Source organism: Peromyscus californicus, unplaced genomic scaffold (assembly GCF_007827085.1).
Source record: "Peromyscus californicus insignis strain IS unplaced genomic scaffold, ASM782708v3 Scaffold_16__1_contigs__length_79575227, whole genome shotgun sequence".
NCBI classification, from domain to species: domain Eukaryota; kingdom Metazoa; phylum Chordata; class Mammalia; order Rodentia; family Cricetidae; genus Peromyscus; species Peromyscus californicus.
In genome coordinates, this window is record NW_026294458.1 from 41,482,030 (window position 1) to 41,505,439 (window position 23,410).

Below are 23,410 nucleotides of genomic sequence, written 5' to 3' on the forward strand. Positions count from 1 at the left end.
TGCCTGTCGGCCTGGCGGCCCACACCCGCAGCAGTTCTTCCAGGCTCCGGGTTCCAATTGCAGCGAGTCTCGGTCTCAGGACCCCGGGGGACTCCGGCGGCGGGTCTACAGGACCGGCGCTGCCCAGTCCCGGCGGGACATGGCCTTGAGGCTGGGCCGGCTGGGCGCGGGCCCCTGCTGGCGCGCGGTGCAGGGCGACTATGGACGGCTGCGCGCTTGGTCCCCGCGCGGCGCGTCCGCTCGCGTCTGCCGGCTGCCTGGCACCGCTGGTACCCAGGCTCGCCGCGGGCTGGGCCACAGCCCCTCGGCTGGAGGCGGGTCCTGGCTGGGGACCGGGCTGGCCGCGGCGCTGGCGGGGTTGGCAGGGCTGGCAGCCGCCGCCTTCGGGCACGTGCAGCGGGCGGAGATGGTGCCCAAGAGCTCGGGGGCGCGAAGCCCCTCGCCTGGCCGCAGGGAGGAGGAGGAGGAGGAGGACGACGAGCTGGCTCGCCGCTGCCGCGCCTTCATGACCTCGCCGGTGACCGACCTGCGTGAGCTGCGGAGGAGGCCCGAGGACATGAAGACCAAGATGGAACTGATGATCATGGAGACCCAGGCCCAGGTGTGTCGGGCGCTGGCACAAGTAGACGGGGTCGCCGACTTCTCCGTGGACCGATGGGAGAGGAAGGAAGGTGAGCAGAGGGCCCTCCTGTCACCTACCGTGGGGTGGAGTGGGCCCCAGTTGCAGTTTAGAATTGGGGTTAGGTTAAAGTAGGCAGTACCCACAGGGGATTGATCTATAAGACGGGACACCCTTTAAAAAAAAGGACAGACATCGAGAGAGCCGTGTATTCTCTGCTTGCAGATGTGGACCCAGATGTGTCAATAACGTAGGACTGGCCATTTCAAAATATTGCCATTTCAAAATTCATAATTGCACTTTCTATTGGTTTATTAAGGAACATTTGCAGGCAACAAACGGGAGCTTGCACGTTCAAAGTTCAAAGTGTGTTGCTGAACAGATTTTTTTCCTATACTGCATTTCATCTGCTGGTTAGGGTGTATTTGTCCCTTGTACTATAGAGGCAGAAGGAACACTGATCCTTCATTCTGAGTGTCTACTAAACTCCCTGTGCCAAGAATCTCCCTACTTTTTTTGGGGGGGGGCGTTGCAGAAGAAATAATTTGGTTGGTGTTTCAGTAGCTCTTACTGAATTAAATACATAAGATTTCTGGAAGGAGCCGGAAGGTGGTGGCACACGCCTTTAATCCCAGCACTCCGGGAGGCAGAGCCAGGCGGATCTCTGTGAGTTCAAGACCAGCTTGGTCCACAGAGCGAGATCCAGGACAGGCACCAAAACTACACAGAGAAACCCTGTCTCAAAAAAAAAAAAAAAAAAAAGAATTCTTGGAGGAAAACATTTCCTTAGAGCCCTAAAATACCTGCCATTCTTGTCGAGTCATGTATTGGCGACCATGTTCCCTATATATTCTCCCCTCCCATCTAGATCTTAAACCTGAGGATTGCTGACCTTTTCCCAGCTGGAAATATAACAGCATATCGTCAACACCTTTTGAGCTGTGTTGCTGCCACATCGATGTTAAATGACAATCAGCCTGATCTAGTTTTCCATCTTGTGATGTTTTCAAATAAAGGCCACTGACCCAGGACACAGTTTCACATACTATATAGCTAGCTTTGTAACCTTTGGAAGTTACTGTTTTCTTCCCATGTTTCGTAATTTATGAATATATGTAGAGTGCTTAGAATGTCAGAAACATGGTCAACACTTGAAAAAAAAAATCACTTACTCCTCCCAACTGTGAGCTCTTGAGTATGCTGTCCGGCTTCTCTTGAGTTGTTCTCGTTTGGAATGTTCTACTGGATCATCCTGTGACACAAACACTCTCTCTCTCACCAGCTCTTAGAAATAAAGCAACACAGACATTAATTTTTTTTAAGATTTATTTATTTATTATGTATACAGAAGAGGGTGCCAGATCTCCCTGCAGATGGTTGTGAGCCACCATGTGGGTGCTGGGAATTGAACTTGGGACCTCTGGAAGAGCATTCAGTGCTCTTAACCTCTGAGCCATCTCTCCAGCCCCCAGACATTAATTTTTGAGAAGCAATGGTTTTGGGTGACCCTGTTGTCTTGAAAAAAAAAATCCCATTAAACTCATATACCTAAATAGTTATGTATGTTTTACTCAGTTTAAGATTCTGAATCCCTTAAGAGTTTGAATAGCTACATTTTTAAATTGCATATAAAAGTTAAAGGTAATAGCAGGTTGAGGGAAGAAAACGTGAAACAATATGGAGTTCTTGTATTCAGTGAAAGTAGAACACTGTTTAAATATACCCACTCCTGCCTGTGACATTAGCTTTCTATTTTGTGAATAACAAATAGATTCCTTTTAGTGATGTTTGAAGACAGAGTTCTTTGGTGATTGATTAGGCAATGGTGTAAGAACACAGAAGAAACAATCATTTTCGTGGTTTGTGTCTAGGTTCAATGTTTGCCTAGTATGAACAGCTTATGACAGAAAGCTAAGCTAATCATTCAATTTACTGCACACTAGAATATATGCTATAGATGGTTTTGGAGCTAGAGCAGGAAGTGAATGCCTCATGCTGCTGAGTTCATGGGAAGAGTTGGTTCCCATTTGATGGTCCCCTGTTCTGTGGTTTTCTGTTCCTGTGGACAGGAGGTGGTGGCATCACCTGTGTGCTTCAGGATGGGCGTGTGTTTGAAAAGGCTGGGGTGAGCATTTCTGTCATTCATGGGAGTCTTTCTGAGGAAGCAGCAAGTCAGATGAGAGGCAGAGGAAAAGTCCTGAAGAGGAAAGATGGTAAGTCGGGTTCACTCTCCCTTCCAACTGTTTTCCTGCCAGTTTTACTTAAAAGTAGCTCTTTCTTCTGGGACAGCCATTGGAAGCATATGCCCAGTAAGCATGTTCACATGCTTTCACTGTGAAAAGTATATCTTAAGGGACAAGTTACAGAGCGGCTTATGATAATGGATTCAGAAATCACAGGAGAGTAATTTGTGTCAAACCAGGTGATTGAATGCATCTCACTATGTTATTTCACTTTCCAGGTAAATTACCATTTACTGCTATGGGTATAAGCTCTGTGATTCACCCTAAGAATCCTTATGCACCCACTATGCATTTCAACTACAGATACTTTGAAGTAGAAGAAGCTGATGGTAAGCCTCTCAAGAGTTGTGCGGAATAATCACTGTACAAAGTCTGTCTTTTAAAGAATCGAAAGGTACCCTATCAAAAAGTAAGAAAGGAAGCCCGGGAGGCGGTGGTGCATGCCTTTAATCCTAGCACTGGGGAAGCAGAGCCAGGCGGATCTCTGTGAGATCAAGGCCAGCCTGGTCTACAGAACGAGATCCAGGACAGGCACCAAAACTACACAGAGAAACCCTGTCTCAAAAAACCAAAACAATCGGGCGATGGTGGCGCACGCCTTTAATCCCAGCACTCGGGAGGCAGAGGCAGGCGGATCTCTGTGAGTTTGAGGCCAGCCTGGGCTACCAAGGAAAGGCGCAAAGCTACACAGAGAAACCCTGTCTCGAAAAACCAAAAAAAAAAAAAAAAAAAAAAGCACAAAATTACTATGCTTTTTAGTGGTATTACAGAGGCTTAGTCTTGGCAGGGTGTATAGGACCTGAAACATCAGAATGATACTGATTCTTTCCTCCACACAGAATGATTTTGTGAACCAAAACTTCAAGCCCAACATGATATAAATTTGTTATTTCTGAAATTGAGAACTTGCCATTGGGGGCACACCCACAAGTATATGTACTCTATATACAGTGCATGAGGACCTAAGTTGGGATTCCCCCGACACTTATTTAAAAAGCCGGGAGCTGGAGAGTCTAGACAGGAGGATATCAGGAGCCAGTCAGTATAGCTAATTGGTAAGTTCCAGGTTCAGTGAGAGACCATGTCTCAAAACAAATACAATGGTAAAGTGATTAAGGAAGACATCTGATGTCAGCTGCTGGCCTCTACACAAATGGACACGGATGCATATGCACCCATGTGCACCTGCACACATACAATATTTTATACTAACACGCACATGTATAATAGCTGGTAACTGGTATTGACAACTTATGGATAAGAGCGAGTACATGAAACAGTTGTTCTTACCTGGCAGATGGCTCCCTTAGCGTGTGTTTTCTCCCTTTATGGGGTAAATGGAATGTGTCAGTGGCTTTGGGGTGACTCCTAAGAGTGGGATCATCAGATTCTCCTGCATTGTTATTAACTTTATGTAGAAATTGCTTTTTTTTTTTTAAGATTTATTTATTTATTATGTATGCAGTGTTCTGCCTGCATATATGGCTGCAGGCCAGAAGAGGGCACCAGATCTCATTACAGATGGTTGTGAGCCACCGTGTGGTTGCTGGGTATTGAACTCAGGACCTTTGGAAGAGCAGTCAGTACTCTTAACTGCTGAGCCATCTCTCCAGCCCAGAAATTGCTTTTTCCAATAGTGATCTAGCTGAGATATTTGAGCTGTGTGATCCAAAATTAAGCCAACATTGAGATTCACAGCTGAGACCAGCTGTATGGACTGTTAACACTCACCATTCACTCCCATTTCCCTGCCAGCTTCTTCTCTCTCACTGATTTCCTATCTCATTTTCTTCCCGTGTTTTACATCTTGCCAGCCTCAGCTTTACCAGCTGTCAGAACCAAATTCGGTTAAATGTTCCTTGGCTGTGACCTATTTCATATTCCATAAATTAAGTTGCTCAGTTAAGCTTGCTAGTACTATCCTGGTGTGCGAGAGTCTCGTGGCAACATTGATTCGGTTCCCTTGCTTTGGTAGGTAACACGCACTGGTGGTTTGGGGGTGGATGTGACCTCACGCCAACATACTTGAACCAAGAGGATGCTGTCCATTTTCATCGCACTCTAAAGGAAGCTTGTGATCAGCACGGGCCAGATATCTACCCCAAATTTAAAAAATGGTAAGCTGTTGAGACTGTATTTTCGGTAATCTTTTGTGGGCCTTATATTTATATAATGATCATCGAAAGAGCGCTCTCCAAGTTAAGGGCTGTTCTACATGTTTGGCATTAGTAAGTGGTGTCTTCGGAGACTTGTTTTGTTAGACAGAGGACAGTGGCATCTCGAGCAGGTTGATGGCTTCTTGTGCTGGCTCCTAAGGGTAGCCTTTAACACAGATGAAGACGTTCTGTAAACATTTCCTTCTGCCAGCCTGCCCTGCAGCCGTACATGCTTTAGAGTCACCCCTTTTAGTCCTGAAGGAGACCTAAAGTTGTTTGCGGCATCCTGCTGTTGGTGAATGAAGACTCTTTGACACATCAGAGCTCAGGCTCGCACCAACTGCCTCCTGTAAAAACAACAGTGCCCCAGCGGTTGGTGTCGCTTGTTGTAGGAAGTAGGTAGCCGTGCTGTACTCTTGTGTTATTCGCTGAAGTTCTTAGTGTTCCTTGCCCTTAGATTGGCTTGTTTTGAGTTGCCTGGTTGCTCCGCACTTAAGAGTAGATGCATGTTCTGCATGGGTAATATCCTCAGAAAATCTGGCCTAAGTCCTAGTTTCAAAGTATAGAAAATATTGCTGGTATGAGTCAGGGAGAGTGCCTTGAACCTAAGGGCCTGTACTATTCCCATGTATTTCTCTCTGTCTTACCTTTTGGTCCATGATTTAACTCTGCTGCATGTTTTAGGTGCGATGACTACTTCTACATAGTGCATCGTGGGGAGCGGAGGGGCATCGGAGGCATCTTTTTTGATGATCTCAACTCTCCGTCCAAGGAGGAAGCATTCCGCTTCGTTAAGACGTGTGCTGAAGCTGTGGTTCCTTCTTATGTCCCCATTGTGGAAAAGCACTGTGATGACTCTTTCACCCCTCAGGATAAGCTGTGGCAGCAGCTGAGGAGAGGCCGGTGAGTGACTGAAGAATGGACATGAACGTCTCTTCGTACAACTTACAGAAGTGGGGCGGCTCTGAGAATGGTGGCTATTGGATTGTTGTGGTCAAATACTTTATAATTCGTCATATTAATCCACACTGTTAATTTTTTCTCAAGTAGATGAATATTGAAAATGAATTTAATAGAATTGTATAAATAATCAACATCACAAGGTTTACTTCTTAATTCATACACACACACACACACACACACACACACACACACACACCCATGGTAGGCACATGTGCCATATAAGGTAAGTACTTGTGGAATTTAATTCTCTTTATTTCCTCGTGACAGTTTTTATCCTTCTGCTAAGATGAGGGCATCATTTAAGTTTTTTTCTGCGTATAAATTTGTAGTCACACTTTAAAAAAATCATCTTAAATATTTTATGAAAGTGATTTTTAATGCAAACTATTCATTCTTAATGATAACCTTTACATATTTTGGACCTCTTACTGTGCATAGTCCCTGTATAAGGTATTTTGTGTCTGGTTTTCCCAGGAAACCTGTGGTATACATGGCATCATCAGTTCACTAATCATAAGGTGTCCTTAGCAAGTTAATTCCTTTACCCAAAATAACACAGCAGTCCGATAGCATCCCAGATATGACACTGAATTGTCCTGTGTGTGCTTTTCACCCATACTTACCGCCAGCCACTGACTTTGTATTGAACTTGGTGCGTTCATAGTTGGTGAGATAGGTTGTGTTCCGTCCACATAGCCGCTCTGCCAGCCCTGTTTCTTTTGGCCATCTTAATTGCATATGCACCACGAGTCATAGTCATAACATGACTTCTTCTAATTCATGTTCATTCTCTCAGGCACCTGAAACTTTGAGGCCTAAGGAAGTAAAGCTGTATCTTGAAAAGGCCTTATTACAAGTTTAAAGAGAAATGTCTGTATTTAACTTTCTGGGTTTGTTTGTTTGTTTTAATCTCCCCCTGCCCACCCCAACACTACTGCACACATACACACATACACAACTATCAATCATACCCTTCCCATTCTGTCCTTCTTTCTCTAGATTTATCTTGGGTCCCCCTGAGGTTAGGCATGGGCCTGACTACAGAGTAGGCAGGCATAGCATAGACGTGGTGAAAAGTGGCTCATAGTTCAATAGGAAGGATATTGTTAATTAAAGCTCTGCTTTATTATTGGATATATTCAGTATGCAAAGCTTGAAAGTTTTATGGATCCTCCTTAGGTGAAGCTTTTACCATTTACCATTACACAAAACGAGAATATTTTTTTCTTTTTCATCGTTTGATGGCAGGTCGTGCTGTGAGTTCTGCTCCGTGTGTATCATTGCCTGTCTGCTGTCTTTTGAGTTAGGCAATGTGTGAAGTGCTAGATTAATTCCTCATGGCTTAGTATGTCACTAATCTTCAAATAAAAGCTCTCTGTCACCCTTATCTCGGGGTTGGAAGTTAGCAGTGGACTCTGGGGCTTAAGATAACCCCTGCATCATAAAGATGCCTAGTGCTCAGCACCGACTTCAGTTCTTACTCTGTATTCATAACTCGTTATCTGTATCCTTTACAGACCTCTTCCTTCCCCCAAACTAAAAAGACTGTCCCTTTCAGGAGTCACTGGATTCCCTTTTGACTTTATTATTTTGACTTTATCCATTCTCTCATTTGGGCATCTCATCTAGTTGGTTGTCTTGGTTACTGCTGTCCTCTTAGACCTTGAACTTTGGTCTCTTAGTTATCTTTCCATAGGAAAATAGGAGCCAAAATCTGAACTAATTTTTCTTTTTGAGAAAGGGGGGACAGCAGGATAGAATAGAGGCACTGGTGAAGTTGAAGAGGTTCTTTCCAGTCTGTGGATTACAGGAATGTCAGCAGTTAGATGCATAGGAAGCACTAGAAGGGTCAGGTCCAAGTGAAAGCTGCAAGAGTCAAGGCAGATGTTGAGCAAGGAGGCATCCTGACTCCAAAGCAGCACAGAGGCAGGCTACACAGTGCATCTTGAGAATTCCTGTATGACAGTCCCTGAGCTAGGTCTTCAAACGTGTTGTCGAACACGCTGTAGAAAGGCAATGTCAAGTGAAAAATGTTGCTGAGAGGGGAAATCCTCTCCCGCAGATTCGGGAATGAGGTTTTGTTCTTGTTTTTAATTGACTAATCTGTTGAGACAGGCAGAAGAAGGAATAAAATAGTCATGAGTGCATGGAAGCCAGTCAATGATAAAGATGATGGAGACAGAAAGGAATCTGTAGATACAGTTGCTGAAATTGTTACAGGTTCTCTGACAAACTCCCACACAAAGCTTGTCTTTCCAAGAGTGAAGTACTAAAGATTCTAGAGGTGTTTTTGGTTTGTTTGTTTTGTTTTGTTGTTTTGTTTTTTGCTGTTGTTGGGCTCAATGACAACAACCTACGAACTAAATAAGAATGTCTGGCCGGGAGGTGGTGGCACATGCCTTTAATCCCAGCACTCAGGAGGCAGAGGCAAGTGGATCTTTGCGAGTTCAAGACCAGCCTGGTCTACAGAGTAAGTTCTAGGACAGGTACCAAAGCTACACAGAGAAACCCTGTCTTGAAAAACCAAAAAAAAAAAAAGAATGCTGTTCCTTTCTTCATTGTTGTGCATGGCTGGTCCCAATTCTGTTGGTACTGTTTATTCATGGTGGGAATACCCTTCCTGATTTGTGATTGCTCTGTGTTGAGCACAATCCGTATCCCATTGTTCATCGGGTAGAATACCCTTTTATTGATGCTTTCTAGAGGAGACGGCTCCCTGGTCTGTGAGCTACTTCTGTGTCCTGGCTCCCAGTTTATAAGGGGTCTGGAGAGAAGCTCCTTCTCAGTGTTCTTTAGGTATTTCTGGAAGGCCTCAGTCAGCACACACCCTTACTGGTTTTTTGTTTGCTTGTTTTGTTTTTCATTTACATTATTTTGTTTGGAAATGTTTATATCAGTACAGTGAAACTAAACTCCAGAGACAGTGGCTGTCATTAGTTTAAGCATCATCAGTTTAGTATAAAAGGGAGACATGGAAATTATTTGCACAATGTGTGGTTCAGAACATCAGTGGAATGGGCAGCTTCATGTGATACCGTTGCAACAGTGATTTCAGTCCACATACGTTCCAAGAATGTCACCATCTCTAAATAAGAAGTAATCCTTGTCATTTAGAATGACTTTGGTGCCTCCGTATTCTGGGAGAAGAACTTGGTCTCCAACTTTGACACTGACCGGCTGAATCTCTCCCCCCTTTTCTTTCGCGCCTGATCCCACAGCCACAACTGTTGCTTGCAATACTTTTCCTTGAGACTTTTCTGGTAGCAGAATGCCACCCTTGGTTACAGTTTCGGTGGCCCTCCTTTCAACCAATACTTGTCAAAGAGTGGAAGACGCTTTCTGAAAGCTTCTTCAGCCATGACTTGCGCCACTGCAGCTTGGACTCTGCACTTGGGGTTGCTGCTGCAAGGAGAGTCCTGCGGACTGGCTCGGGACATGTGAAAAAACAAACAAACAAACAAAACCAAACCAAAAAGACTCACATCCTTATTGTTATTTGATATCTTTATGACAGGTACGTAGAATTTAATCTGGTGTATGATCGGGGCACCAAGTTTGGCCTCTTTACTCCAGGATCCAGGATCGAAAGCATCTTGATGTCTTTACCTCTAACAGCCCGGTAAGGAGACAGTTCGTCATAGTAATCATCCCTCCCGCCCCCACCTCCAATCCCTGTGCCCTACAGAAGCTGCACATTAACCCTGACATTGTCTTACCTACAGCTTCATTTATTTTCCTTTTGCTGATTTTATAAGAAAATCATGGGTGGATAAGGCACATCAAATTGGATTTTGTAAAAAGTGATAGGATGAATGTCATAGCTTTGTGTATGAGGACCTGGAGAGAGCACAGGCAGCCGGAAGTGGTGCTTGAGGGTTTGAGGTTGACGTTGCTCACAGCCTGGTTCCTGGAAAGATACATGTGTAAAATTAAAGCTAATACCTACCTATGTATCATCCAAGGTTCTATACTTTATGAAACTCTAGTTTATTCAAAGTGCATTTTGACTTTAGGATCTTAATATTAACCCAGATATACCTAAGAATTATTAAGAAATTTAACCTCTTAAGTAGCAGGTTTTTTCCCCTTCCTTCCTTATTTATTTATTAACAATTGGGTGCAAGGCAGGGTAGGCAGAGGGAGGTGAAGGTACAGTGTATTCTTTTTACTCTTAGGATTTCATACTTCATTAGTTATGTATGTCAATTATTATGTCATTTATTGTTATTTTGTTTGCATTTTCTTGGTTTGTTTTGGATATGTGTAGATGGGAGTACATGCATTCGCCCCCAGAGAATTCCAAGGAGGCTGAAATTCTGGAAGTATTGCGCCATCCGAAGGACTGGGTACACTGATGCAGCAGAGTGTTGTTCCAGGGCCTGGTGGATGCAGGCATGGTGGTCTTCCTGCACTGCTGCCACTGTGTGGCAGGCAATCCTCTGTGCCTTACTGTCCCAGCCTTCTCCACTCTGGGCAGCACCTCTGTGGCAGGTGGTTTTGGATCTTTTCCAGGCTGTGGGGTGAGGTGGTAATGATGTATGGTGATGTAAAACTGCCAGATTCATTGGATGTAAAACCCATTTGTACTTTTAGAATCATTGTCTGTGACCAGTTATTTTGACATTCCAGGTCTTAAGATAAGGGAATGTAAGTACTATAATATGTACCAGGAAGCTCTTCAACTTACTTGTTGCTGGAAGTTGTAGTTTTTGCCACAGAAATTTATCAGGGGATACATTTTAGCTTTCATTAGTTCAGTCAGGTTGGCCCTCTTGGTAACTTTAGAATGCAATTTGAAGCCTGGTGGTGCACACCTTTAATTCTTTATTCCCAGCACTCAGGAGGCAGAGGCAGGTGCATCTCTGTGAGTTTGAGGCCAGCCTGGTCTATAGAGAGAGTTCCAGGACAGCTGCTAGGGCTATACAGAGAAACCCTGTCTCAAAAAACCAAAAAGAATGCATTTTGAAGGGACATGTTTTCCTTTATCATTTTTGAAGTTTCTTTGATGTAATTTTCATGTGTCTTTCTCTATAGACCAGAATATTATAAAAATACTCATTTTTTTTTTATAAAGATAGGTATTTAGGAGCACTTGAAAGTTTACGTCAGTTCCTGCATTATAATTCAATGATGACCTATATAGTTTACAACTATAAATGGCATTATTATTTAAATAATAAACTTCTAAGTGTTGAGTTTTTTCGTGAGATCATAACTTGCTGGCATTGGGATTCTATGTATTCTTGAAAGCAAAAGCTTATATTCCTGGATTCTGATACTTAAAGTTTTATCTTTTACACATTTAGGTATGGGAGTTTAGACTAAGAACAAATGAAAAACATTTTCCTTCTTTAATTAAAATGAAATGAAGCTAGTCTAACATGTGGATATTTTATACTTTTTAAAAAATGGACCAATTGAAATTGTCCTACTTTTCAAATGAGAGATTCTTCAACCTTTATCTTTTCTCCTAAAAGTCACAGCAGATTTCTTAATGCATGGTTTGTCTATCTAAATAATAATATGACTGCAGTGTCTTATTTGATTTGAAATATATTGAATTTGCAAGGAGCAGTGTCTCATACATATATAAATATTATCCTGGAATATGTTGGATGTATGTGATCGTGTTTGGCTCTTTTAGGGTGAGAAAAATCTACAGATTCTTCCTCATGTCTTATACAGACCCAGCTAATAAATTTTATTTTGAAATAAGACAAGTAAGGACTTGTATTCTTTATTTTACTGGAATGACTTAGGAATACATATATTTCTCAGTGCTGAAACCATAGTTCCTTATTACTAGGTGTTTTATCCAAGAGAAATATAAATTTTGCATTTCATCTTCTTAGCAATTTTAGTAAGAATAGGCAAAAACAACTCAGATGGCAAATTAGCAGGTAAGTAGATAAACAGTTTGTGACTTACACATGCAGTAAAACACAGAGCAACAAGAAATGAGTACCTACTGAAAATGCAACAGTGTGCCAGGCGTCAGCAGCACCGTGGCAACAGAAAGACGCCAGACACAAAAAGAACGTGCTGCCAAATGTCACCCGGGAACACTAGACCAGGAAGACTTTCCACAGGAAAGCAGGTCAGGGCTGCCACAGGCTGCAGGTAGGGAGCTGATGGTGTTTTCTGTGCTGTGACTGAGGTGACGATGGTTATTAGATGCTATACGTTTATCAAAATCCATTGAGTTCAGAGTTACAACATCATAGAATTTTCTTGTATCTGTGGGTAATATTTCAGTATAGATGAATTAAAAGAAAAACATAAGAACAGTGTATTTGAATACACTGGTCTGGTTACCTTTTAAGAACTAAAAATGTCAAGCTGAGCATATGGTTCAATGGTAGAGCCTGTTTAGCATGCATAAAGCCCTGGGTTTTATTCCCAGAGCTGGGAGGGGGGCGGAAATCACACAGATCTCTGGCTGATTTAAGGCTTGCAGGTGGTAGGTACAAGACAACGTTGAAATTTTAAAATTCTCTGCATCTGTTTTGAATTCTTCAGTTACCACCGTGGAGCCATATCTGGAAGACCAGTAACAACTGCAAACTTGAAGATCATTCTATTGTTCTTCAAAGTGAATGACTCTTTCACAATCTTACTGATGTTATTCTAAGTTTATACACACCCATGTGGTATAAACACCTAACTCCTGTTGTCTTACAGAGGCATGTTGTTGGTCATAAGGGTGTATCAGGAGAGCTATAAACACACAGGGACAAGTATCTGACTGCCATCCCACCACTGTGCTGTGCATGCTTACATTAGTCTGATTTCTGTTACTATGATGAAATACCAAAGGCTGGGTACAGTAGAGGTACAAGTGTGTGCAGTGGATATCCTTTATAATAGCTTACTCTCATGAGAACCAACTTCTGAGAAATCAGCCTTTTCCCTTTCCAGGGCAGTGCCCAGTGACCTAAGTACCTCACATTAGGTGAGATCACTTCAAATTTCTACCACCTTGAAATCCCTGCAGAGAGGACCAAATCTACATTTTGTGAACCTTCAGGAGCCAAACAGCAGAGGTCAGCTGTTGGGCATGCCCAGTTCAGTCAGAGACTGTATTTCTATAGGATGGATCTTTTCATGTGTCTTTTGTTAGGATTTAACAAGACACAGCTCACCTGGACGTTTGCAATGCAATGTGTGAGCTTGGGCAGGACAACTCCAAGTTCCCTCCATATGAGACAGTGGGTCATGATGCCTGCCGACGGCTCAGAACACGTGCTCCGTGGGACAAGATGGAAGCCGCGAATGGGTTTTCTGCTCTCACCTCTGAAGTTACGAATTATCACGCGTTCTGAATTCTCCTGGTTACAAATGAGTCCACATTCAAGGGGAAGGGGATTGGTTCCCAGTCGCCTGCTTGCCTCTAAGCACTCTGGGTCCTTCAGAGTTGTTTATTTAGAGCCCACTGGCACTTCCACACTGAGTATTCAAAGCAAGTCCTGTAGACAATCCTAAACTCGACGGACATTGAAAGCAGTCCATTGTTCTCCTGTTGCTCTTCTGCCTCTTCGGTGTTCCTTTTATACACTTTGCTTCAGACTATTTTCTGAGCATCCTTGTAGTTACGCCACCTCGGACCTTCCGGAAATTGCTCTCTTTGCCTGGACTCTCTCATGTGCTTGTCCATCATTCCTGTGCCAGGTTCAGATCTCTGAGACTCCTGCCCTGGAAGTAGTCTCATCTACTTGTTCAACACATTTCTTATTTTTATTATCACTCTCATCACAGTAGTCATCCAGTGTAAATTTCGTTAAAAACAAAGCATGTAAGATGGGGGTTTGTTTACCTTACTCATGAGTGCCCTGTTCATCCTTTGTGTTCTGTGTTTTTGCAGAATATTATGACATCAAACTTAAACATTGTGTGATGAATCCTAATCTGTGAAAGCAGAGGTGCAAGCAAGGGTCCACCTAGAAAAGCCTATTTGGAATCTGTGATCTTGCCACAAGTATCAGCTATGTGTTTGAAAGCCCACATTCTAAAATTTAGTTCCTCCCAAAGAAGTGCACCTGTTAAGCTCTTATTTCATAATAAACCTTAATCAGAACCTTTAAATTAGTGAGGATTAGGTGCTTCCAAATGCTTGACTAATCCCCTGTGTTCCCTGAATCCCAGTCACGATAGAGAACCTCACAGACCAGTTTCTACAAGTGGTTTTAACCCAAGCCCACACTGAGGTGTGCCAGCAGTGCAAGGTAACCAAACTGCATTCCACCTTCCCAGCAGAGTTCCTGGCCCAAGTCTACAAGTCAAACTCATTCAACTGGTATTTCAAAGTGTCTTTCACCTGCAGTCTCTTGTCTCGTTCACGTTTCAGAAACACGCTTTAACATGAAACTTGGCATGATCTAACCTGCCATAGTCTCAACAAGGTTACCACAAAGCTGGCCATAGGAAGATAGTTGCTACACTCTCCTGTCATGGGTAATTTGCTTCTGAAATTTTTTTAACATTATTTGTTTATTTATTTATTTTAATGCCAAATGCCATTTATTGAAGGAGGGAGGAGGTCTTAAATATAGGCTTATAACACAATGGGAGAACCCTGGAGGGCAGAAGTTCAATACAGATGTTTTACAATCTTGCATCTAAGCTGTTAACGCCCATTATGGAGGATATATAGACAAGGAACTTCCCTTAAGCATTCAGGAGGGTGAAACCCGGGAGGGAATTAACATAGGGAGGATATCAAGGTCAAGGTCAGCAAGCAAGGCAACAGTTATCCAAAACGGGGGCCAGGGACCTACAGGTCCCCCTTTTACTAATAAATGAGCTTCTGACTTAGGTTGCATGGGACGTCAGCAGGTCACCTTACCTGTCATGGAGACGCCTGCCCAGGCCACACAGGCGCTCTGTCTTAGGTTGGTGAGCGCCCCCCAGGCATTACCCATCTCTGAATACTCATCATACAGGCTCAATCGTGTGTGAGCTGCAGAGTTAACTGCTGCCAAAGATCTCAAAGTGGTGCTGGGCTTGCAATCTTCGTGTTCGACACAGAAAAGACCAACAGAGGTCCTAACCCACCCATAGCCAGTAGGCTAAAGGCAACTGAGCCATTCCCTTCCTTAACGAGCCTTACTGCAAATTGGAGTCCTTGTAAGATGGTATCCCAAAAGCAAATGGAACTTGAGTTTATAAATTTATAATTTTCAAAGCCAATCAAAATGTATATAACTATTGAATTAAATTTATCATGCCCAATAGAATGAAAGATTAACTAACTGTGGTAGCTACTTTTGCTGCCAGGGTTGCTTCTGAAATTAAGTTGGTGAGGTCTCCAACTAAAGTTCACTTTAGTAGTAAGTTAACACACTTGTAAATTAGTCTTCACGGCTATTTTTCCATGTTCAGGTGTGACTAAGGTCACTTCCATTTTTTCATCTGGGTAAGGCAGGAAAACCCTTTTCATGATCTGTCCCATCTGGGATATACATCCTCCTAACAACAAGTATAATGTGTGAATGCCACCCACCGTACCAAATTCTTGAAGTTAAGTTGTAGCTTAACTTTTAAAGACAGTAGGTTCAATAAATATCCTTTAAAATATTTTAATTGTAGTATCTCCCCCAATACAGCTTAGCAGCTTGTGTTCAATGTAGTCTTTATTCTGTAAAGTGCATTTCCTCTTTTACCCTACTCAACATGAAGGCGTTACTTAAAAATAACGTATTTCAGTGATGGAGAAATGGTTCAGCAGTTAAGAGCACTAGCTGCTTTTCCAGATGACCTGATTCAATTCCCAGCACCCACATGGCAGCTCAACTGTCTGTAACCCCAGTTCCAGGGAATCTGGCACCCTCCCACAGACATACATGCAGGCAAAATACCAGTGCATATAAAAAATAATTAAAATACAGGAAGCACTGAACAAGGACCTACTTTTCCTCACTTTAGTAAGGAACAGGACATATGCCATCTCCCTTGTTACAGCCCAAAGCAGTCTTCTCAGCTGACCCTTGACCTGTGACTAGAGACAAGCTATCCCTGAGATCCCGGAATCACTGATTCACAGAATCTTTGTGTGGGATCAAGTGGTTGCTATGGCATGCCATTAAATGTGAGATTTGTTAAACAGCAATTGATAGCTGGAGCATGTTAGGTGCCATTTACAAAACCGAGGGGAGCTTTTTGAGGAGCTTGAAATGCCCGCAAGCTACCTTTGCTAGCATTTAGAGATGGGAATCTACAGCCTATGAGGAAAGTTCAATTTAGAAGCACAAATATACCTCTTATTTATACAAAGGTGATAACTGAAAAAGGGGAAGCAGATGAACTGCCCAAGGAAGTGAGAGCAGTATTATATGAAAGGAAGGCACTGGCTGAACCAGAGCAGAGAAATTATCAGGGGAGGAAGTTCCAGGAGAGGAAGCCAAGAAGCAGCTCATCTAAAAAGAATAGGGAAGGGAGAAATTGAAAGACCATGTGAGGCATGACTGCAATAGGGTGAAATCTTTACAGCGGCTGTTTGTGAAGGAAAGAGAAGGTGATATTGTAGTATATGCTCTGTGTCAACAAGTTTGATCAGTTTGGAATTAAATTAATATTTTACAAACAGTTGTAGTCCATTAAATGATGAGGTTTTCTCGGTCCTGAAAGATAGGTAACATTGATTGTCATTGACATGTGCAGTGTCTGCAGGGTCTGACTGTGCATAAACATGACATTCTTGAAAGAACCAGTAGGTGGAGCAGCTTTGCTCAAGAAGTGTAATTCTTGATTTTGGAGAGGGAGGTAGAGGGGAGGAAAAAACTCAGAAAATTGAGGAGAAGGAGGGAAAGTGAGAAAAGGAAGAAGAGGGAGAGGAGGAGGGAGACAGAGACATGAGGAATATTTAGGAGAAGGGAGTAGAATAAAACAAGGTGTGAGAGCCTGTGAAGCCTATGCTCCTTAAACTACGCTTCTCTGGAGAGACTTCCCCGAGGGAGCCGTTAACAGCGCCACAGACACAGTTTTACTGCTGTTCGTGTCTCATCGCGAGGCTCCACCATGAGGTTCCACGTCTCTCACAATCGCCAGGAACTTCTGCCCTTGCCGTGGACTATAGTTGCAAGAACGTTGCATGACCGAAGCAGGGCTTTCGTCAGAATTCCCATAGGTCCCATCCTGGAGCTGACGTCATGAGAAAATGTGTGCCTTCATCTTCTGAGAATAAACAAGGATAGTTTGACTTCTGATTAATAGATGATCCGGCAGAAATGTTGAAAGACATTCATTGAATTAGGGTGTCCAGTGGTATAGTTTCTGTACATTCACGGGGTGTTTTTGAATCTTCAGCAAGAAAAGAAAACATTTTTACCATTTCAGAGTCTCTATTTTTGTGTGCAATTAAATTATTTCCGCTGTAAATCATCACAATACTAATTACAGTTTAGAGGGAACTCACAGGTACTATCTAAAATCACAGAGAACTAAGGTAGTAAATAAAAATATAAATATAGAGGTATAAACCAAACTAAACTGGGAAACTTTAAACTGTGAATTTAGAACACATAATATCAAATAAGATAGAGCTATAGGTAACATCTGTTATAGCATGTCAATAAAGGATCACATCATCTGTTAAAATAATTCAAATGGAACTATTCAGTAAAACCAAGAGGTCATATGTAGCAGAGACACACTTAACACACAGTGCTTTGGAGAGTAATACATGGTAGCTTGTAGCTAGAGTTTTCCTGCCTGGCCCACAGTCAGGACAAATCTCTCTCACCTGCCAGTCCCACAGCCATCAGACCCAACCAAGTAAACACAGAGACTTATATTGCTTACAAACTGTATGGCCGTGGCAGGCTTCTTGCTAAGTGTTCTTACAGTTTAAATTAACCCATTTCTATTAATCTATACCTTGCCACATGGCTTGTGGCTTACCGGCATCTTCACATGCTGTTTGTCATCGCAGCGGCTGGCAGTGTCTCTGACTCAGCCTTCCACTTCCCAGCTTTATTCTCCTCCTTGTCCCGCCTATACTTCCTGCCTAGCCAATGGCCAATCAGTGTTTTATTTATTGACCAATCAGAGCAACACATTTGCCATACAGAACATCCCACAGCAGTAGCTATCCCAAGCGGGTACAGAAGTTTAAAAATGAGTTAAGTGAAATAGCCACATCCAAAGAACACAAAGGAAGAAATGAAGAGTACTTAAATGTGACCATATAGCACTATGAAAGCTTGGGGCTGGAGAGATGGCTCAGCAGAGAGATGGCTCAGCGGTTAAGAGCCCTGACTGGTTTTCCAGAGGACCTGAGTTCAAATCCCAGCCAACACAGGGTGGCTCACAACCGGCTGCAATGAGATCTGGCGCCCTCTTCTGGCCTGCAGGCATGCATGCAGACAAAGTGCTGTATACATAATAAATAAATACGTCTTAAAAAAAAAAAAAGAGCTATGAAAGCCAAAGAACTACATGATGTAACCTCACTCACACGGGAAAAAGTGCACAAACAACGAAATAGATCTAAGAAGAGACTAAATTGAAACATACTTAGCGCGGGTAACGTATTTTACTCCTGTGACAGAATAAGCACCCAGAGACTGACTTGCACGTCTGTGTTTTGGGACTCAAAATAGTCAAGTTATCCAGCCAGCCTAGGTGTCTGTGAACACGTGAACAGATTAAGGAGATGTGTGTACAGAATGGAGTTTGAGTTTGCAGCCACACCGAGGATGCAGTTAGGACAATGGCAGCAAGCGGAGAGCATCACGGTTGTGAAATCGGTTGGTCTCAGAGACAGTGTTTCATGTTTTCTCCCATATAAAATCATATCTACAGGACATGAAAGGAAAAGAGAAGACTGGGGGAATGAAAGGGAAGAGTGTGTGTGTGTGTGTGTGTGTGTGTGTGTGTGTGAGAGAGAGAGAGAGAGAGAGAGAGAGAGAGAGAGAGAGAGAGAGAGAGAGAGAGCAGAGCGTGGGGAGTGAATGTGGCCACAGTGCTTGGCTTGTCAACAGCTTTGAAGCCCATCACTACGTACAATGAATACGAGACAACAAAATTCACTGAAGAAGGGGAAAAAAAAAAAAAAAACTCCTGAGGCAGAGATCAGAAAATAGGGGATTTTGTGAAAGTTGGCAGGAACTGTGGGCTCTAACCCAACTCCTGCCCCCTTTCTCAGGGGAACCTGGCCTCCCACTGGGCAGGAGGCTCCTGAGTTCTTTGGGGCAGAACGATAGTTCTGGAAGACAACTGCTTTACTCTGGAAGCTTGGGTGTCCCCACCAAAAAGCAGCGAGCTTTTTTTCACCCCCCCCAGCTTCCTCCAGAGTGTCTTACCAGTCAGTGTGTAGTGCCTTTGTATGCATTGTGGAGAGTCTTCGAATACGAGAGAAAGAAAAATACGCAAAGAAACACAAAAAAAATTTGTAATTATGTCTTCAGACAAATATGAGTTTCAACTTAATATAAAACGTGGGGCTAGGGGCAAGAGAGATGTCTGAATGGTTAACAATGCTTGCTTACTGCTCTTCTAGAACATTCAGGATCTGTCCCCAGCACCCCACACAGCAGTTCACAACTGTTAAGTCCAGTTACAGATGATCCGGACCTTCTTCTGACCTCCCCTGGCAACAGGTATGCACATGGTACACTTACATACATGCAAGATACATGGCCATACACATAAAATAAATCCCTTTTTTAAAGGTGGAGGTAAATAAAAGGCTGAAAAGACTTAAGAGTGGTTGCTTTAGTATAAAAAGAGTAAATGGTGAAATCCTGACTGGTGTTTTCCTTACAAGCCTTTACTGCTTTTTAACACTTTAAAACTGTTAAGCTTTATGAGATTAATAGAGGTTAAATTAAAGGCCTTGGATTTCTTTACGCCCTCAAAACACCATTTTTATCACATGTAGATTTCTATCAGTTCGTGTTTCTTATTGGAAATGGCTTCCTTCCTGTTACAGTAATATTTTTATCATGAACTGCCACCAGTTTATCAGTGTTCTGAAAGCCCTCTCTTCCTGTTGTTCATGACGGCTAAGATTAATTAACACAGATTATCTCCCAAGGTGTTTTAGGGAGTCAGACGTTTTCAGAGGGAAGAATTACAAGTTCTAATAGTTCTTAAGGATCCATTGAAGTTCCACATTTTTTTTTTAACCTTTGCTTTTGAATGCAACTTTTGCTCATAAAATTCGACCTGTTAAATCACAGCTTCTGTGAACCGCAAAGGGCATGGGAAGCGTATCTCTGAGGGTGGGTACTGAATGATAAGAGGTGTGTGACCTCTTGAAATGCTTCACCACTGAGTTTAGAGTTATGCTGAAAGCAGCAACTGTTGGAAAACCTGATCACTCTTCCTGGGGCTATGTTTCCTCAGCACTGAAGCCCTCTGGCTCAGCCATGGGAACACCTCACGCATTCTGCACGACCCACCATAGTTGTGTTTCTGTAGAAGGAAATTGGAAAAAAGCATATGCTGGCTCTTACATGTCCACCTCATGCCTTTTTCAAAGTATATTTTTATGACAAATTGAAAGAGGTGTAATTTAAATAGTTTCAAAAAACCTCAACGTCATTTTCTTTGCCATCAGCAGAATAGGGAAATGAAAGGAAACACCCTTCCCAGCTCATCTTCCATGCCTTCCAGATTAGATGAAATCCAACAGAAGGAATGAGCCAGTCTGGTACACAGGGGAGACATGTCCCATTTACTGAGAAGTCACAATATGTGTGTGCGGTCACTCACTCTACGCCGTTACTTCATGGTCTCACTTGTGTGAGATGCAACATAGATGGGCAGAGGAGATTGAAGGACACTTTCTGTTTGGGGCAAATGGGCCACAAGATAACTGTTTCCTCTTGAAATCTTTGAGTCTGCTCTGCATGTTGCTTCATGGTTTGGTTTTTGCTTTGGCCAGGGTCTTATGTGGGCAGGCAGGGTGGGGCCCTCCCTTTCTTTCTCTAGCCTTGTGGTGACATTCTGAGTTCACTAGTATTTGTTCCTCAATTTTTTGTGTGTGTGTGTGTTTTTCTGAAATCCTTTATACAGTTAGAAACGTCCTTTGCTCCTCCCTCGTATTGACAAGCATAAAACAGTACCGCAATTTTTGTTAGCACAGAAAATTAATTTAGAGTAAGAGGCATATACAGAGACAGCCGAGCATCACGTTTGCGGTGCTCATAGCATCCTCGTCCTCGAACACTTCACTTTGCTTCCATCAGAAAATGTATTACTTACATAGCACTTACAAACTTCAGGTAGGGATGCCCAAACAAAATTCATTTTCCCTTTCCTGCATGCAATTCAACTTTTAATTTCAAGTATTTATTATTATTATTTTAAGATAAAGGCTCACTCTATAGCCACACTAACCTAGTACTCACAGGCTTGCCTTGCACTTATTACAATCCTCCTGCCTCATCCTCCCAAGTGCTGGGATAATACATGTGACTCAAGCTTCAGTTTTTTTTTCTATAATGATTCTTTTTTTGTTCTAACTTACCCCTTTGTGGTTTGATGTTTAATCCCATAGATTAATCCCAAGACTCTCTGTTTTATTACAAAAATGTTTTCCCTTACATACATACTGGGATTTCTATATCATATATATTATATATTATATATGTGTGTGTGTGTGTGTGTGTGTGTGTGTGTGTGTGTGTGTGTGTGTGTAATCTCCATGCTCCTTCCTTGAATGTTGAAAGTTAAAATATAGGTTATGTAACTTCTTCATTTGATAAGAATCCATTTGTCGAGATTATTAATTTGTCCCCTTAAAACAATTGTGATGACATATAATAGAGCTTGAAATACAATGGAAAAAATTCAGTTAGACATGAGAGCCAGCAAAGGGAGCTAGAAGTGGGTACTGATGACGAGTGATGTCAGTATCCAGACACCCAAGGCCACAAGTTTGACTGGTGCCAGATCCTTGCTGTCCTGCTGAGCAGCTTCAGTTCATCTCTTTATACATCAATGGTCACAACCTACCCCTGTTAGGATTCTCTAGAGAAGCAGAACCCACAAGACATGCAGTGTGCGTGCCGAGAACAAGACCAGTATGAAGGAATTGGCTCACGTGAGGATGGAGGGTAGCAAATTCCAGCTCCGCCGTTGTGTTTCCTGGCAGATTCCCTCATGTGTGGGAAGGGCAGTCCTGTTTAATTTAGAGCTTCCACTAGTTAGATGATTTCTAAAGTCAAACTGCTTTCCCCAAGGTTCACAGATGAGGATGTAAATCAGTTTCACAACCACCTTTGCAGGCCTGGGAAGACGGTTCAGTAGGGGAAAATGTTTGTGGCATAAACACTGGGACCTGAGTTTGAATCTGTAGCACCTACATTCAAACAGGCTATGGGGGTAGAAACAGAAGAGTGACTGGACCACTCTCCAGATTCAATGAATGGTCCTGTCTCAGAGAAATAAGGCAGGGACTGACAGAACAGTCCACCCAGCCTCCTCTTCTAGCTGCTGCACATGTATACCCCAACACGTGCTGCCTACCCTGCCCACCCCCCACACTTTAAAAAAATACACAAGAATCTTGCAGATACTATGGATGTAGTTCTTGGCATAGTACTCGCACAATACTCATGAAACCCTAGGTTTGAGCTCCAGCACAGAATAAAGTCAGGTACGGTGGTACATGTCTTCAATTTCTGCACTCCGAAGGTAAAGGCAAGAGAATCAGATGTTCAATGGCCAGCCTCAGGTACATAGCAAGTTCAAGGCCAGCCTGGGCTTCATGAGACCCAGTTTGAAACAAAACAAAACAGAAAAACAAGCAAACAACAAGCAAAACAAAACAACTCACTCATGCCTTTTGCATCTGTAACAATCAGCATCTGATGACAAATCTAGGCACTGGGCCCCACTCATAAAATTCTGTTACGTGCTAGAGTTTGCCACTGGCCTCTGCCTTCTGTCCTTTCCTTGTGTGTACCCCTTTTCTTTCTTTCCTTCAGGAAGTGTCACATTTTTTACCTTAGGCCTTTCCCTCGAACTTAACACTACAGAGGCCCAGAGTTCTAGAACACCAAGCCATAAGCTCGTACTTTCCAGGCTAAGTGAAGCTTTAGCCTCCTGGTGGGCAGTGGATGTGTCTGAACAGACCTTGCTAGTTCAAGGGCTCTTCTCCAGTGACCCTGTCTCCCTGTCCTTCCCAAACTGAGCTCTTAATAGAATTCATTTCATGATGACAGACTCTGATGAATCGTTTCTGCTGAAGGATTTTGCAGTAGGAATTAGATCTGCTTCTTCCCAACAAGCCTGTACAGGGGTGTAGCTCTAAAGAGCTCTCCACAGGAGTAGAGAAATAAAGATCTTCCCTGAAGCTTCTCGGGACCAAGTGGTCCAGGGTGTCTGCTCTGGCAGGAAGAGCACAGTTCATCTATCATTTCATGTCTTGCTTCCTTGCAGAGGTTACTTTTCAAAAGGAAAGGCCAAAACAAAGATGAAATAAA

At 42.9% G+C, this 23,410-nt stretch overlaps 1 protein-coding gene and 1 pseudogene across 1 annotated transcript; one reads left to right on the forward strand and one right to left on the reverse strand.

The window, feature by feature from the left end:
* The first annotated feature begins 16 nt into the window (after positions 1-16).
* On the forward strand, positions 17-11,701 carry Cpox (coproporphyrinogen oxidase). Its single transcript, XM_052740937.1, has 7 exons — positions 17-671; positions 2,689-2,832; positions 3,081-3,191; positions 4,838-4,979; positions 5,703-5,921; positions 9,496-9,600; positions 10,249-11,701. The coding sequence occupies exons 1-7, from the start codon at positions 140-142 to the stop codon at positions 10,334-10,336; spliced, it is 1,341 nt and encodes a 446-aa protein (XP_052596897.1). The 5' UTR covers positions 17-139; the 3' UTR covers positions 10,337-11,701.
* LOC128112132 (10 kDa heat shock protein, mitochondrial-like) lies at positions 5,928-9,489 on the reverse strand (annotated as a pseudogene).
* Positions 11,702-23,410: the final 11,709 nt, after the last annotated feature.

Coding starts and splice junctions, on each gene's coding strand:
- Cpox (XM_052740937.1), top strand. CDS start 140: ATGGCCTTGAGGCTGGGCCGGCTGGGCGCGGGCCCCTGCTGGCGCGCG. Junction 4,980..5,702: donor TACCCCAAATTTAAAAAATG/GTAAGCTGTTGA, acceptor TGCATGTTTTAG/GTGCGATGACTACTTCTACA. Junction 9,601..10,248: donor TCTTTACCTCTAACAGCCCG/GTAAGGAGACAG, acceptor GGATATGTGTAG/ATGGGAGTACATGCATTCGC.